Here is a 15191-nt window from a genome sequence, read left to right on the forward strand (position 1 = left end):
ATTTTACAAAAGGTTTCCTAATCCTAAAAACTGGATAGAGATTTAATACACTTCCAGAATTACATAGTGAATCACTGATTACACGTTAAATAGGAAATGAGAACATGTAAATGTGATGGATTATTAGCTAATGATTATATAATTAATGTTAGCGAATTCGTTCTACCGTAAATGCTACTTGTTAAGATACATGTCTACTATTGTTGCATGTAACAACAAACACTATAGATTGTTAAATGATTTTGATAACTTTAATTATGTAGATAATTTGTAATTTACAGTTAATATGGTTAATGAAATTACATTTTCTTATTTGTGTAAGCATTGACGAGCCTTTATATGATCATGGTGAAAGAATTTTTTTTTATAATTTCAAAGTTCTACAGCATTTTTGCTATATTATCATTATTAAAATAATTTACATTCAAAGTTGAAGATTTCATTGGAAAAGTTAATACATATAAAGATGATTTTTATTACTTATTACGTGATGAGAAAATTGGAGTTAGAGCACTAAATACAATTTAGTAAGATTTTATTCTAATTATTTCTGAAGTAATTGATCCGATTAATATTCAACTTAAACGATCATAAAACTATCATCGCCATTACAAGTTTATGTAATTTATGATGTATTTTGTGATAATACTTGGATTGGACAAACAATTTAAGATTCTTTTCAATTTGTGTATTATTATACCAAAATCTCTTTCTTAATTTGTAAGCATGTAAATCTTTGAAAAGACTTTTTATATAGAAAATACAAATAAGGAAGAAGAAGGAATAAAATCTCTTAAAATTATTATGTAATCATGTTTTTGACCACACACACATCTTACATAGTTTAAAATAAATCATGAATATTTGATTTGTCATTATAAGTTATCTTATTAATTTAGTACATGATTAGATTAGAATGTATTTATTTTTAACTAATTTCAAATATTCAGTTGTTTTCGAAATTTACAAAAAAAATTAGCTATACAGATACATTGTAATTTTATTACAACCAACTTATAAACAAAGTATTAATTTTTAGTATTGTCAATAAAAATAAAACTGCATGCAAGATAATTTTGTAACACATACATTTTCAAAAGAAATTATAGATTGGCATATTATTTTACAAAATAAATTCTCTTGCGATATTGTATGGGTTCCTTAGCTAATAGCTCATAGTAACATTCTATACTTTGAAGATCAAAGCTCAACGCATAGAACACTTTTGATTAGTCATTCTTTTATCATCTGATTGTAAATTCAAAATTTAGAATACCTCACTCGAAGAGGATTTATATGTTCGAAAATGCGTCAGTCGGGGTCGTAACATTATGCAATAGCCGGCAAATAGTCTCTTGCGCCTGGTAGACATGCCCTATTTTTTACGTTTACAACGTTTTCTTTTTTTTTGGTAAAATGTTAAGATTGATACCATTTTTGTTTCTAAATATTGATTACAACTTATTTGAGCAACATAAAGAAACTAAAACAACCTAACAACCTAACAGCCACACTCAGCCAAATGCCTCAAGGAGGCCGGATGCTAGAAAAGTAGAACTCAAGCATGGAAGGGGAACCGTACGGGGATGGACAGGAGAGAAGACTGTCCCTGATCAGGGGACACCTGCAGTTGTAGTGGATGTGTTGGTGAAGATCCGTGCATTCCTTTCACGCCAAATGGAGTAGATGGCAGACTGGAATATAAGCTTAATGACGGCACTAGGACGAGGCTGGAGTCTCCCAGTGGATAGTGAAGCTGCTATTGAGTGTAGATCAGCCAGAGGGTCAGATAAGATACCTTCAGAAAAGTGCTTCCAATTGATGGAAGAGAATTCACACTCAAAAAAGAGGTGGTGGTGGGTCTCAATGCCTGATGAACAAAGCAACAAGTAGGGGGGACTGCCATACCCCACCTGATAAGTCTGTCACGCATTGGTACTCTCCGCAGCAGGGCCAACCATGCAACAAAAGCATTCTGTAGGAATATTCTCTTAAAACCACAACGCCTTGTGCCAATACACAGTGGGAGAAGATTGTCTTATATACTCCCAAGTGATCTTGGTGGGGAGAAATGTGACCCGAAGCTGCCATCTGCCTTACGCCAAAGAAATCTGTCACGACCAGAATCAAGGGGTGGTGGGTCAGTGCCTGCCAGGACCAACTGAATGGTTTCAGCTGCTGGAGAACTTTCTGGAGGAAGAATCCAAGAGCCATTAACTGATGCCTCCCCAACTCTTGTATCCTTTCTTATTCTTAGGTCACGCGGACCATTATCACCAATTACATTGATCAGTGGCCCCAAGTCAGTCTAGGAATCGTACCAGAATGAAGCGTCTTCGCTATTTCTAACCCATCAGTGCATAAAGTCATTAAACATAGCGCAAAGTTGCAGCATAATTATTACAGCAGGTGAGAGTTTAGCTGAGTCTTGAGTTAGCCAAAAGCTGGTCCGATAGAAGACATTTTTTCCCAGCCAAGCTACCCATAATGATCTCGAGTTTGAGAAGTAATTCCAGAATCTTTTCAGCCTGAAAACCATTTGGTAATCCTCTAATAATCTGATGCCAAGACCACCTTCAGCCTTAGGACAGCAAACATCTTTCCAAGCAACGTGTGAGCCAGCAGCAGTAGTTGTCTTATTCTTCCATAGAAAAGATGCACATAGAACATCGGTTTTAGCTTAGAAAGTCTTTGGAAGAACAAACACTGTAGTCCAGAAATTGACCATTCCATATATAGTTTACGTAAATGTAAACGTAAACTATATAATGTTTCTTACCCCTCTGGACGCCCACATGTAGGAGTAGACGCTCGTTCGCCGTCGAATGTATTTTATTACATAAGCATGATACACAGTTCGATTGATTGAAATACTAACATGTCTTATGATAACAATCATTATTCAAGTTTATCAAATGATCTAAAAATTATTACTTTTTGCCTGTTATAATGTACTTTCATGTTTTGTTGACCTGAATATGAGAAATTTGTGGGGAATATATACATAAATTAGTATTCAAAATGAAGGTCGTATCCAGGGAGGAAAGACAAATTTTCCCAAGGACTCTCACATAGCACATTTCTAAACAACAATGTTTATGACTCTCATATTTTATATGGATATGATAATAATTATTACTTTTTAGTTGTTAGATATTCAGCAGACAAATCTAATCAAGAAAAAAATTGGCAACCAAAGCAAAGTTTATTTATTTCAAATAAGCAGAAAGGTACATTCAAACGGGAATATTAATCCCCAATCTTAAATAATACATATCATGGCTTCAAGGTTTATCACCCCGAATCCTTTTAGCAAGCAGGAAGTCTTCACGCATGACAGTCACTCGCTTGGCATGTATGGCAAACAAATTGGCGTCCTGAAACAATTCAACGAGAAAAACTTCAGCTGCTTCTTGGAGAGCATCAATAGCGCTGCTCTGGAAACGTAACCCTGCCTTCAAAATTTGGCCTGTTTCTCTCACCAGTCTTTCGAATGGAAGTTTCGGGATCAGTGGAAATGTGTTCTTCTGATACCATCTGATCTCTCTTAGCGCCACAGTTCCTGGCCTGTACCTATACGGCTTCTTAGGGGTACACTTACTGGGTGCTACGCTCATCCTACAGGTAATTCGCGGAGGGTTAGCTGCGTTGGACATCATCCTAGCTTTTGTTTTGGAACGAACCATTATGAACAAATAAATTTTGAAATGTGAAAATTAAGATTTGATTGTGAAAGATGCTTCTTGAGAATTTGTGTGTGGTTGAAGACATATATTTATCGACAGTGGAGTTGTATGAAATTAGGAAAAATATCTTTGTTCAAGGAAAGTTTAAAATGGTTCTTATCTCCATTGAAAAATATTTGACCAATACAAAACCACGAATTTGTTTTTACTTCTTAAGAATAGAAAATAATCGTAATTTCCTCTAAAAATAATGTTCAATGTATTTTTCTTTTCAGATTGTGGTAGGTGGTGATTTGCAATGACCAATAAGAATCAAAATACATAAACTCAAATTTAAGAAAAGCTTATCCCCATTTCATAACATAGGAAAATTATCAAATATTCTTCTAAATTAGCTTTGAAAAAGTATATATTAGTATTAATAATAAATTTCAAAGGAAAAATATGAAATTAGTGTTCACAACGTTAAAATGATTTAACAAATAAAAACCATGGTTTTGCTTCAAAATACAAAAACAAAAAAAATAGACAAAGAACCAAGAAATGATAATCTTTTCTAGACTGAATTTCATGTCGGTGTTAGCGAGAACTATGGGTTTAATCCACGCTACAAAGAATTTTTTTAATAAATTTTGACCATATTTTGGATTGTTTTAATTAAATGTTGACCATTTTCTTGCTTCAAAATGCAAAAAAAAATAAAAAATAGACAATTAATAACCAACAAAATCATATTCCCTTTGTTTTTAATAAATGATGTTTTTAAATATTTTTTGCTCCAAATTACATATTTTCAATGTAAAAATTATTAGTTTTTATATTATATGATTTTATTTTTAATATTCTGTATATTATTTTTTCTATCGTTGATTATGGTTATCTAGATAATTAATGATCTTTTATTTAGAAAATGTACACAATTAAATGATTTCTTAATCGATTTGTACAACTACAAAGCGTTAAATGGGAAAAAATGAAGAGAGTACTTTTTCTAAACTGAATTCAATGTCGCTTATGAGAAAGTATAAAATATAATCAAATGTAGAAAATTAAATGTTTTCTTAATCGGTATGTACAACTAAAAAGTGTCAAATAGAAAGAAAGAAAAAACAAGGGGAGTATTTTTTCCTAAACTGAATTACATGTCCGTGTACTGAGAATGTATAAAATACAATCAAATGTAGAAAATTAAATGTTTTCTTAATCGGTGTGTACAACTACAAATCGCTAAATAGAAAAAAATGGAATGAGTATTTTTTCTAAACTGAATTATATGTCTGCGTCAAGAGAGTTTAACAATTTAACCTTATTTGGAAGTTAAAATTTATTTTTAAGAGCAATTTAATTTATTATTGAGCAATTCAAAAATGTTTATATGGCAACATATGATTTGTTTGTAATATGTTTTGACCATATTTTCATAGCACAAACAAATATTATGGCCAATTGAATAATGTATATATGTTAAAATCATCTTGACTTGAACATCTTTTCAACAAAATACAATACTCACATTAAATACTGAGACTCTTTATGTTATATAAATCTCAAACAACAAATCATCAATGTGGTATTAAAATATATTTACAAAATTATTTCTAATGAACTTAGCTATGTTGTAGATCCTAAAATATACACTAAGTATTTGATAGTGTTTGTAATATAAACTGGAGAATGAAAAAGATGTGGGCAACAATATCTTTAGAACACAACGATGTAATCGGAGATCGGTTGACAAAAACAGACTTTTATTGAATAAGAGATCGGTTACAATGAATAGAAATGAGATTCAATACTACAAAATAAATCGAGTAAGGAATAGACTTTTAAGACGATATGAAACAAGATCGATGTGTATGTTGTACTCTCTCTATGGTTTTTCATGTATCCCAATACTTGTTTACTCCTCTTCTTTTATAGATTCTTCATCCTTCTCTCTCGCAACCAACTTCGCGATCTCTGGCTCTTGAAGACTTCGTCCCAAGCTCGCCTATCTCGTTACGGGCTTCTGTCTATACGACCCACTTTCTCAATTCTGGTCCATCTAAAAAATGGACCGAAATTAGATCTAACATATGTGACCCTACATTTTAGTTACCATTATTAGTTTTTTTTTATCAGCATTCATTTTTGGGACCCTCATTGTTGTATTTTAGTGAAATGAATCCTTAACATAGTGACAACCAAAACAATATTTTCACTCCACTATCACTAACAAAAACATTTGTGTTTTACTCAAGTGTGATATGGTTATAAGTTATATTATCAAATAGTACAGGACAAATCAAATAGTATAAGACAAATCATGAAAGACATCTAACAAATTGCCTATGTTTTCCTCGATATTTCTTTCTCTCATCTCTCCTGACTTCATCGATTTGTTAGCAAAAAAAAATTATATTGGGCCATGATGTAACCTTCCCTTATGTGGGCTAAAATATTGGGTCCAATGCCTTTCTTTCCCTTTAATTAATGAATATGGTTTGACAAAAAAATGAATTTGGATCCATTGTTTATTTTCTAAAACCAACTTTAAAAGTGTAAGTGGCGGCTAAGTGAAGTATCATACATGATACAACATAAGTCTTTTCATCAGCGTAAATATTTGACTCTTGTCATCCCCTGTATATGCAAGTGTATTGTATTCGGGGTTCCACTCGATACTGTTTATGGCAGTCCGACATGGGATATGATACACCGTCCTCCTCCTCCCCGTATAGACATTAGCCTGTTTAGTAGTCAGATATGTGGCAATCTTGCATTGAGGAACCTATATAGTAACCAACCTAGTGATATGAACGATCATTAATAGTTATTCAAGCTCCTATGGTTATTTGAGTTTCATGAACTTGAATGATTACACAACAGATTTACTGCTGATAACAATTTTACCCGATACTATTAGATAATAATTCTCCACTACTCCCACTGGTCTAACTTCCAAGTTCTCTTCTACATGTGCTGGTTTTGAGACCATTGCTTGTTTAAGCCGATACCGGAGGTGGACTTAAATATATAATTTTAATATTTTGTTATATTAGTGTTATATTTTTTATTTTATTTTTGATCAAATTATATTAGTGTTATATACTAGTACGGTTTTGTTGATAAACTGTTTTAGTTATTGGATCCCCTTTAGTGAATACTAATTTGTTCTTATGTTTCTTTTGTGAAGTAGGTAATGAGACAGTATAATTGATATATAAATGCGAGACTATACACTATTCCATGTTCGGAACTTATGAGGTTTTTATTATTTGGAATTAACAATACATTTGAATAGTAATTTTGTTTCCGAAAGATGGTCCTCCATAAAACATGGACCAGTATATTACTATTAGGCATGATTCCGGATTGGTCAATTCCGATCTTTTTTGCGGTACAATAAATTGGTTTTAATAAATCATTTGTTTTAAAACTAATTTTGTTAAATACACTTCACAGTTTACAATAATCAAATTCATTTTGGTGATATAGAGAACCTATTAACCTGTAAAATTCTTTTGAAAGTGTAACATCAATTTTAAATCTAGATTACTATGGATATGTTCGCCCAAAAAGGATTTTTTTTCAAAAAAAAAAGGATTATTACGGATAAGAAATCAGTCCCAGTTTTATAATATTTGTTACTGTTGAAAGAAATACGTTTACAAACAAATCTTAAAATAAATTGTAGCAAAGAAGTGTGAAGCCATGCCCAATTCATTGGCAAGAAAAATGCAAAAAGGCTACAATACATACTTTTACGCATGTGGAAGGTTTTGACAAAATGCTTTATTAGGTTACTCTTTTGTACTTTATATATGGGTTTGGTGGGTTTGGTTTTGAAAGTTAAAAGCAATTACTTAACAATGATTTTATCATCATTATATTATTAACAATATTAATACTACTTTTTCTCAGAGTCCTTTACTTGCTGATGTAAACAACTCGACTTTCCAACATTACTGCAAAACAACTCTTGAGAAATGATGATTCCCACACGAAAATCTATCTTCTACTAACAAATCTGGTTTTGTCAGAATTACTCTCCTTTAGCTTTTAACTAAGGTGTATGATTTAAGTATGTTTTATAATATACCTATTCTTCTGAGGCTGGGGATCAAACGAGTAAATGTTTTTGCGAGTATTTTCTTCTCCACGGCAAAGACTTGAAAGCATCTCGACCTTTCATTAATTCTATACTTTTGGTATCTACGACCTTTTGGTTTGTTGACTGACTTAAAGAGACCTTTTGTTTTTGTTGTTGTTACTTGTTGCTAAGCATCAAAGTGCGTACCAAACTACCAATCTATTACGTAGATGTTTCTGTGAGCACTTTAATTGGTTATACGCATTTGATACATAGACAATTATTAGTCACTAACATACGCTCACTCCCAAGTTCGAACTTAGGTTAGGACACTGTTATAAACCAATTAGATACTCGATCAAGTATGATCTATACGTTCGTACTTTTCTTTTGTAAACTATCTATACGTTCATACTTCATACCAAAAAAAGGTGTATAATTGAAAAATTCGGTTTCAGTTCGTATAATATCAAAGTTATGACTGCAATAGAAACCAAAGTTACTCGAGTTCCATAATACTTAGTATACTAGTTTTGAAACATATTCTAATTATTTAAATTGAGATTCCTTTCGTAAATTTAATTTTAAACTATGATTCTTTAACGTGTCAAGAATTTAAAATTCCATATCCTATTGAGAATTTCAATATTATAGCATTTTGTTTAGATTTATGTTTCTATATAATAAGCTAAATGTTCACTAGTAAAATATACATATTATTTAAAATATTTTATTTCCAAGTTTTAAATTATTTTCTTCATTTTTATTAGTTTATGTGTAGGAAAACTCATATGTTCTCTTAGTTTTGTCAATAATATTAGAAGTTTGAGAGGAAATAAACCTAGTAATTTGAATTTGTTGTTTCTAAAGAAATAAAATGAGAAATTGCCAAAAATACCATTTTCATAGTACCACTTTTCATGTTTACACTAACCACTTTTACCACTACTTTTAATGAAGGGTTTAGAATTGAAGGTTTAGGATTTAGGGTTTAGATTTAATGTTTTAGGGTTTAAGGTATATAGTTTAGGGTTTAGAGTTGAGGATTTAGGGTTTAGAGTTGAGGATTTAGGGTTTATAGTTTAGACTTTAGGGTTTAGGGTTTAGGATATTGAATTTAGGGTATATAGTTTAGGGTTTAGGGTTTAGAGTTGAAGATTTTGGGTTTAGAGTTTAGAATTGGAGGTTTAGTATTTAGAATTTGGGATTAGAATTTTGAAAAACATATAAATACAAAGATATAAGAGTTTTATCATTTTAATAAATAAGGTATTTTTGAAAATGTGTCTTTAGTGGTGGTAAAGATGAATAATGGTACTTTGAAAATGGTATTTTTGAAAATTCCCCAAATAAAATTTAGATTTTTAATTGTTAGACTTAAAAGAAAACAAGGGGTATTTTCGTAAAATTTGGACTCTGCCCTTCACATGCGCTCTTTTTATCAAGTCCTTTTTAGAGAAGGGAGACAGAACATTCTTTGGATTTTAACCCCCTCTCTCTCTCTCTCTCTCTCACACACACACACGCAGACATCATCCTCATCACACACACCCTTTCCTTTCGCACTATCGCATTCACAACCTCTCTTCTTTCTTTCTAATCTTCTTCTTCCATGGCTTCTTCTGAAACAAGAATGAACAAGGGAAGAGAAAAAGAAGAAGCCATAGCAAACGGTGTGAAGATGAGGGCACTTCAAGCTGGTCTTATGCAGAAGTCAAGCCCTTCCTCTACTTACAGTAGCAGAATCCCTTCTTCATCTTCTCCAGCTTCTCGTCCTCTCCCCAACCTCTCTGCTCATGACTATCCCGTTTTCACTCCTGTAACCCCTCTCTCTCTCTCTCCTCTTATCTTTTTCTCATCATCTTTCTTGTCGGGTTCCATGTGTTTTTGCTTCACTTTTTCGCATCTCTTTACTCGATTGCTTTCGACATTATGTATGGGAATTTGAGTTTGTTAGAATTTTAAACACATTTAAAAAAAAAAAATGTTATCATCGAGCCCGAGATTTATTGGTTTAATCCGGTTTAGGCTCGCTAATTTTGGTTTTATTTTAATAATTAGATGATATCTTATTGTATTAATCCGGTTTAGGCTCGCTAATTTTGGTTAATACATTTAATAATTTTAAGACACTGTGAATGTATAAAAAGACAAACAGTAAAGACTTGGATTTGGTAGAAGTAGAAAAACCAATGTTTTTTCCTTATTTTGTCCTTTAGTTGTCACACTGTACCGAGTTTGGACACAAGTTACTATGGTCTTCCAACATTATCTCTTTGGTTTTGTTTTGACACAGAGCTATGAAGATGAGCCTGTATCTGCATTTCATCACAAGAATCTCACATTATCCGAGACCTGGGATGAATCTGGTGTTGGTTTAATAGAAGGAGACGAAGATCAAGATTTGAGACATACTTATCACTCCGATTCTTACAAAACTTCAACTTCAAGAAAGACTTTAACCCCTCAGCAAGATTCCCATGTTTACACCATGTCAGACGCTCTCAGATCCCCACCACCGCCGTTGCATTTTTATACAACCGGTAGAAGAAGTAACTGCGGTGGCTCGGTTGACTTTAGATCGGTCTCTTCTTGCAATGAGTACAACAACAGACAAAGAGGTTTCGATACCAAGAGCTTGAAGAGCTCTAATCTCGTCGTGCCCTTGACGGATTCTCACTCCGTTGTGGTTTCTTCTCAGACAAGAAACCGTGGAGGTAGAGTGATGTCTTGGTTGTTCCCCAAGCTAAAGAGGAAGCAGAAGAGTAATTCAATCTTTAACTCCCCTAGTAGAACCGAGAGATCAGAAGAAGTCGTCTCTGAGGTGTTGAAAGACTCTGGTGGTTCTGGTGTTGACAAGTTGAAGAGAGAGTTGATGGAAGCGAACAGAAGCAGAGACGCTGCGTTGACACAAGTCGAAGAGATGAAATCTTCTTTGGGAGAGTTCAGCGAGAAGCTTCAGTACTTGGAAAGTTACTGCGACGGTTTAAAGAAAGCTTTGAGACAAGCAACTGAAGTAGTGTCTCAAGACAAAGCTGTAGTGAAGAAGACGAAGAACTCAGAGATGCCAGTGAGTGAAGAGGTGATGGTCGAAGGGTTCTTGCAGATCGTGTCCGAATCAAGACTATCGATAAAGCAGTTCTTGAAAACATTAGTCACAGAGATGGAGGAAGAAGACTCGGCTCTTATTGGTAACATCAACGCTCTCCTCCAACCTTACAACTTATCATTCACCTCCAAGTACTCCAAGATCATCCAATACCACTTGGAAGCGATCATAAGCCAAACTATATACCAAGACTTCGAGAACTGCGTCTTCCAGAAGAACGGTACACCGAAACTACTCGATCCAGAGCAAGAACGCCAAGCTAAATTCTCGTCGTTTGCTTCCTTGAGAAACTTGAGCTGGAACGAGGTATTGAAAAAGGGCACGAAATACTACAGCGAGGAGTTCAGTAGTTTCTGCGACGAGAAGATGAGTTTGATCATCGCAACGTTGAAGTGGACAAGACCTTGGTCTGAACAAATGCTCCAAGCGTTCTTTGTCGCTGCGAAATGTGTATGGTTGCTTCATTTGCTTGCCTTCTCGTTTAAACCGGCGTTAGGGATCTTGAGGGTGGAAGAGAACAGAGTGTTTGAGTCGAGTTATATGGAAGATATGGGTGGAGGGGATCGAGACAGCAGGACGCAGAGATCAGCAGCTTCACGTGGACAAGGGAGGGTTAAGGTTATGGTGATGCCAGGGTTTTATATTCAAGATAGGGTTTTAAGATGTAAGGTTCTTTGCAGGTACAAGTCACTAGGCTAAAGAGAGTGTGGCACGCACGCTATGTAATTTTTTCTGTAGCTTTATCTATTGAGTTTCGTCTTAAATCTTTAGGAGGCAGATTTTCCTTTTTTCTTTTTTTTTTTAGGAGTCAGATTTTTCTTAAGTTACGTTAAGAGGAAACCGTGGGAAAAGTTGCGGCTGGAAAAGATATGGGCCTAAAGTATTAGATCGTTAGAAAGGCCGATAAGCTTTTAGAAAGGCCCATAAGCTTTTTGTTGACACCAAACTTAAAGATGCTCTAGTGATCTTGTTATTGGGAGATAACAAGTCCATAAACATTATGAGTTGGCATCTTCTTATTGGGAGATAAGAGCACCTCCATGCACAGTTTTTTTGTAAACTAAAATATGAAAAATAAAATCAAAATCAATGGAAATTAAAAGTGGAAAGAGACCAAAAGACATATGACAAGATCACGCAAGATACTTTTTCAAAACTCCACTTGCCGTTTGTCAGTTTCTAAGTGGTTATAATTATTTAATAAAAAACGCATTTTCAGTATCTTGGTTGGGGCCGAGGGTGTTTTTGATAAGACAACAATGTTCTTCAACTCTTTTTTTTTGGTCAAGACAATGTTCTGAAACTCAGATGAATCTATCAATAAAACATTCTGTAAAAAGAGTAAAAAAGGCAAATCAGAATGAAGATTCTGTGATTTTTTTCGTATCTAATGCACTAACATCGGAAATTGCATAACTGAAAATTTAAAATTTATCACGTTTCCAATAAAATAAGGAAAAATCCTGACCTTGAAATGTGGAAAATATAACTGAAAAAGTTAGTGAGAAATCTAAAAAAGCCAACGTGACTTTTACACCATTAATGCGTGAAAAAAAATTAAATAGACGAATGGGAGAAGAGAACCAAAAGTGAATGGGACCAAACTACCCAAGTCTTTAAGACTCTTTATCTCTTTCTATTCATAGAGTTCAAACCGTAACGCTCATCTTCTTGTCTGAATCTCAATTTTACTTCCCCAACACGGAGATGGCAGACGCTAAACACAGGAATTTGAATATCGTGATGTTTCCTTTCATGGCACAAGGCCATATCATCCCTTTCGTTTCTTTAGCCCTTCGTCTAGAGAAGATGATCAAGAACAAGAACAAGAACAGAGAAGACAACCTTATCATCTCTCTGGTCAACACTCCTCTGAACATCCCCAAACTACGCTCCAAACTACCTCCTGATTCCTCCATAACACTCATCGAGTTGCCTTTCAACAGCTCCGACCACGGCCTCCCTCACGACGCCGAGAATTTCGATTCTCTCCCTTACTCTCTCGTCATCAGCCTCCTCGAAGCTTCAAGATCTCTCCGTGAACCCTTTCGAGATCTCATCACTAAGATCTTGAAAAAAAGAGATGATGATGTTATGGTCGTCGGTGATTTCTTCTTGGGATGGATCGGTAAGGTTTGCAAAGAGGTTGGTGTTTCTTCGTTTATCTTTAGCGCTTCTGGTGCCTTTGGACTAGGCTGTTACGGATCCATATGGCTTCACTTGCCGCACAAAGAAACCGAACGAGATCAGTTTCTATTACACGATTTTCAAGAAGCAGGGGAGATCGAGAGAACTCAGTTGAACTACTTCATGTTAGAAGCTGATGGAACCGATGACTGGTCGGTTTTCATGAAGAAGAACCTGCCAGGATGGTCTGATTTCGACGGATTCTTGTTCAATACGGTTGAGGAAATCGACCACATCGGTTTGTCCTACTTCCGTAAAATAACCGGTGGTAAACCGGTTTGGCCAGTCGGACCGGTTTTACCCGATGCTGGCTCGAGGTCGACAGAGGAAGGTGTGAAGGCATGGCTTGACTCAAAACCGGATCATTCGGTGGTCTACGTGTGTTTTGGTTCGATGAACTCTATTTCTCAAACTCACATGCTTGAGCTGGCTATGGCGTTAGAGAGTAGCGAGAAGAACTTCATATGGGTCGTGCGGCCACCAATGGGCGTGGAGGCAAAGAGAGACTTTGATTTGAAAGAGTATTTACCGGAAGGATTTGAAGAAAGAATCAAGAAATCAAGAAGAGGAGTGATTGTGAAGAAATGGGCGCCACAGGTTGATATATTGTCACACAAGGCAACATGTGTGTTTTTGAGTCATTGTGGATGGAACTCGATACTCGAATCGCTTAGCTACGGTGTGCCGTTGCTAGGATGGCCCATGGCGGGGGAGCAGTTCTTTAATTCGATATTGATGGAGAAACATGTCGGGGTGTCGGTTGAGGTGGCGAGAGGGAAGAGATGTGAGATCAAATGTGATGAGATTGTTGCTAAGATCAAGTTGGTGATGGATGAGGAGAGTGAGGTAGGGAGAGAAGTTAGGAGAAAGGCTAGAGAGGTGAAGGAGTTAGTGAGGAGAGCGATGGATGATGGAGTTAATGGCTCTTCTGTTATTGGTTTGGAAGAGTTTATTAGCCATGCAATGGTCAAGGCTCAAGAACGAGAAGAATTAAGACACTAGCTAAGTCAGTAGGTGCGTGGGGTTTGTGTAAGGATTCTTATTGGGAATAACTATGACCGGTGGTTATACCACACAAGTGTTGTGAATGAGGAACTAATCTTTTCATAAAGTGTTTTTTTTTCCCTGAATTCGAATGTGATGTATCTTTCACATTGAATAATATGTAAAGAAGTAAGGTGTGTGTGGTTATGAAGTACATACTTCATAGGAGTAGGACGGCTATATGGAAGAAAGGAAAAAGTAAGAGATGGTTACGAAAGTTTGCTAGTATGTGTGTAAACGGCAACAATCTCGTTGTAAAGATGCAATTTCACAATTATAGTATTCTCTATTTTTATGCTATGTTTTTCACAATGTTGTTTGTCTATTGACAAGACAAATCATGTCTTTAATGCCATTGCTCTCCTCAATATCAATACGGCACTTGCGAGAAAACAATGTTAGAGGATTAAAAACATTTTAGGAGGTGTATCGAATCTGAAATTTGAAGTGATTTGAATTTTAATGAGTTTTTAGATAATTGCAGGAAAATTAGAAAATTTGGTGTGATTTTTGTTAAAATACTCTAGAATCTCATCTAAAACAATGAAATTTGTATTTTTATTTTTATAACTAAGGAATTCTCCTCAAAAACTCTAAAAACACTTAAAACACTCTAAAATCTCTAACTTAAATTTTGTTCAATAACAGTGGATTTGAGAGTATTTTATAAAATGTCAAGTTCAATAATATTGGATTTTAAAATGTATTTTAAAATCCACGTTTGAATAACAGTAAATTTATCATTTTAATACAAATCACTTCAAAGCCTTAATTAAATACACCCCCTTATATTTTGTGAACAGTTTTCTTAACTAAAATATTAAATTCTTGCAGGATTATCGTAGACTGTCTAAACAATACAAAAACTTAAATTCACTTTGAAAATAATTGCGAACCTATAGTCTATAAAAATAAAGAATTTTAAAAACATCCAAAATAGTATATTCTATAGAATTATTCCGATAAGGTTTAATCTAACAAACAATTAAATCGCAACTTAGATTTTCCCGTATCTTTGTATACATTCTTTGGTGATTAGATCTGTAAATTTATTTCAGAAAATTACGTTGGTCCCTTTACCGTACCCATTTTA

General features: G+C 34.5%; 3 protein-coding genes across 3 annotated transcripts; 2 read left to right on the forward strand and 1 right to left on the reverse strand.

Annotated features, from left to right (window-relative positions):
* Window positions 1-3284: 3284 nt before the first annotated feature.
* LOC108815169 (uncharacterized) lies at window positions 3285-3686 on the reverse strand. Its single transcript, XM_018587819.2, has one exon. It carries the CDS (start codon window positions 3684-3686, stop codon window positions 3285-3287), a length of 402 nt encoding a protein of 133 aa, XP_018443321.2.
* Window positions 3687-9231: 5545 nt separating this feature from the next.
* LOC108816457 (IRK-interacting protein) lies at window positions 9232-11733 on the forward strand. Its single transcript, XM_018589030.2, has 2 exons — window positions 9232-9577; window positions 10055-11733. The coding sequence occupies exons 1-2, from the start codon at window positions 9371-9373 to the stop codon at window positions 11564-11566; spliced, it is 1719 nt and encodes a 572-aa protein (XP_018444532.1). The 5' UTR covers window positions 9232-9370; the 3' UTR covers window positions 11567-11733.
* Window positions 11734-12460: 727 nt separating this feature from the next.
* Window positions 12461-14402, forward strand: LOC108816458 (UDP-glycosyltransferase 92A1). The gene has a single exon (XM_018589031.2). The coding sequence runs from the start codon at window positions 12575-12577 to the stop codon at window positions 14054-14056; it is 1482 nt and encodes a 493-aa protein (XP_018444533.1). The 5' UTR covers window positions 12461-12574; the 3' UTR covers window positions 14057-14402.
* Window positions 14403-15191: the final 789 nt, after the last annotated feature.

The sequence above is a fragment of the Raphanus sativus genome, chromosome 7 (genome assembly GCF_000801105.2).
Source record: "Raphanus sativus cultivar WK10039 chromosome 7, ASM80110v3, whole genome shotgun sequence".
Lineage (NCBI taxonomy): Eukaryota > Viridiplantae > Streptophyta > Magnoliopsida > Brassicales > Brassicaceae > Raphanus > Raphanus sativus.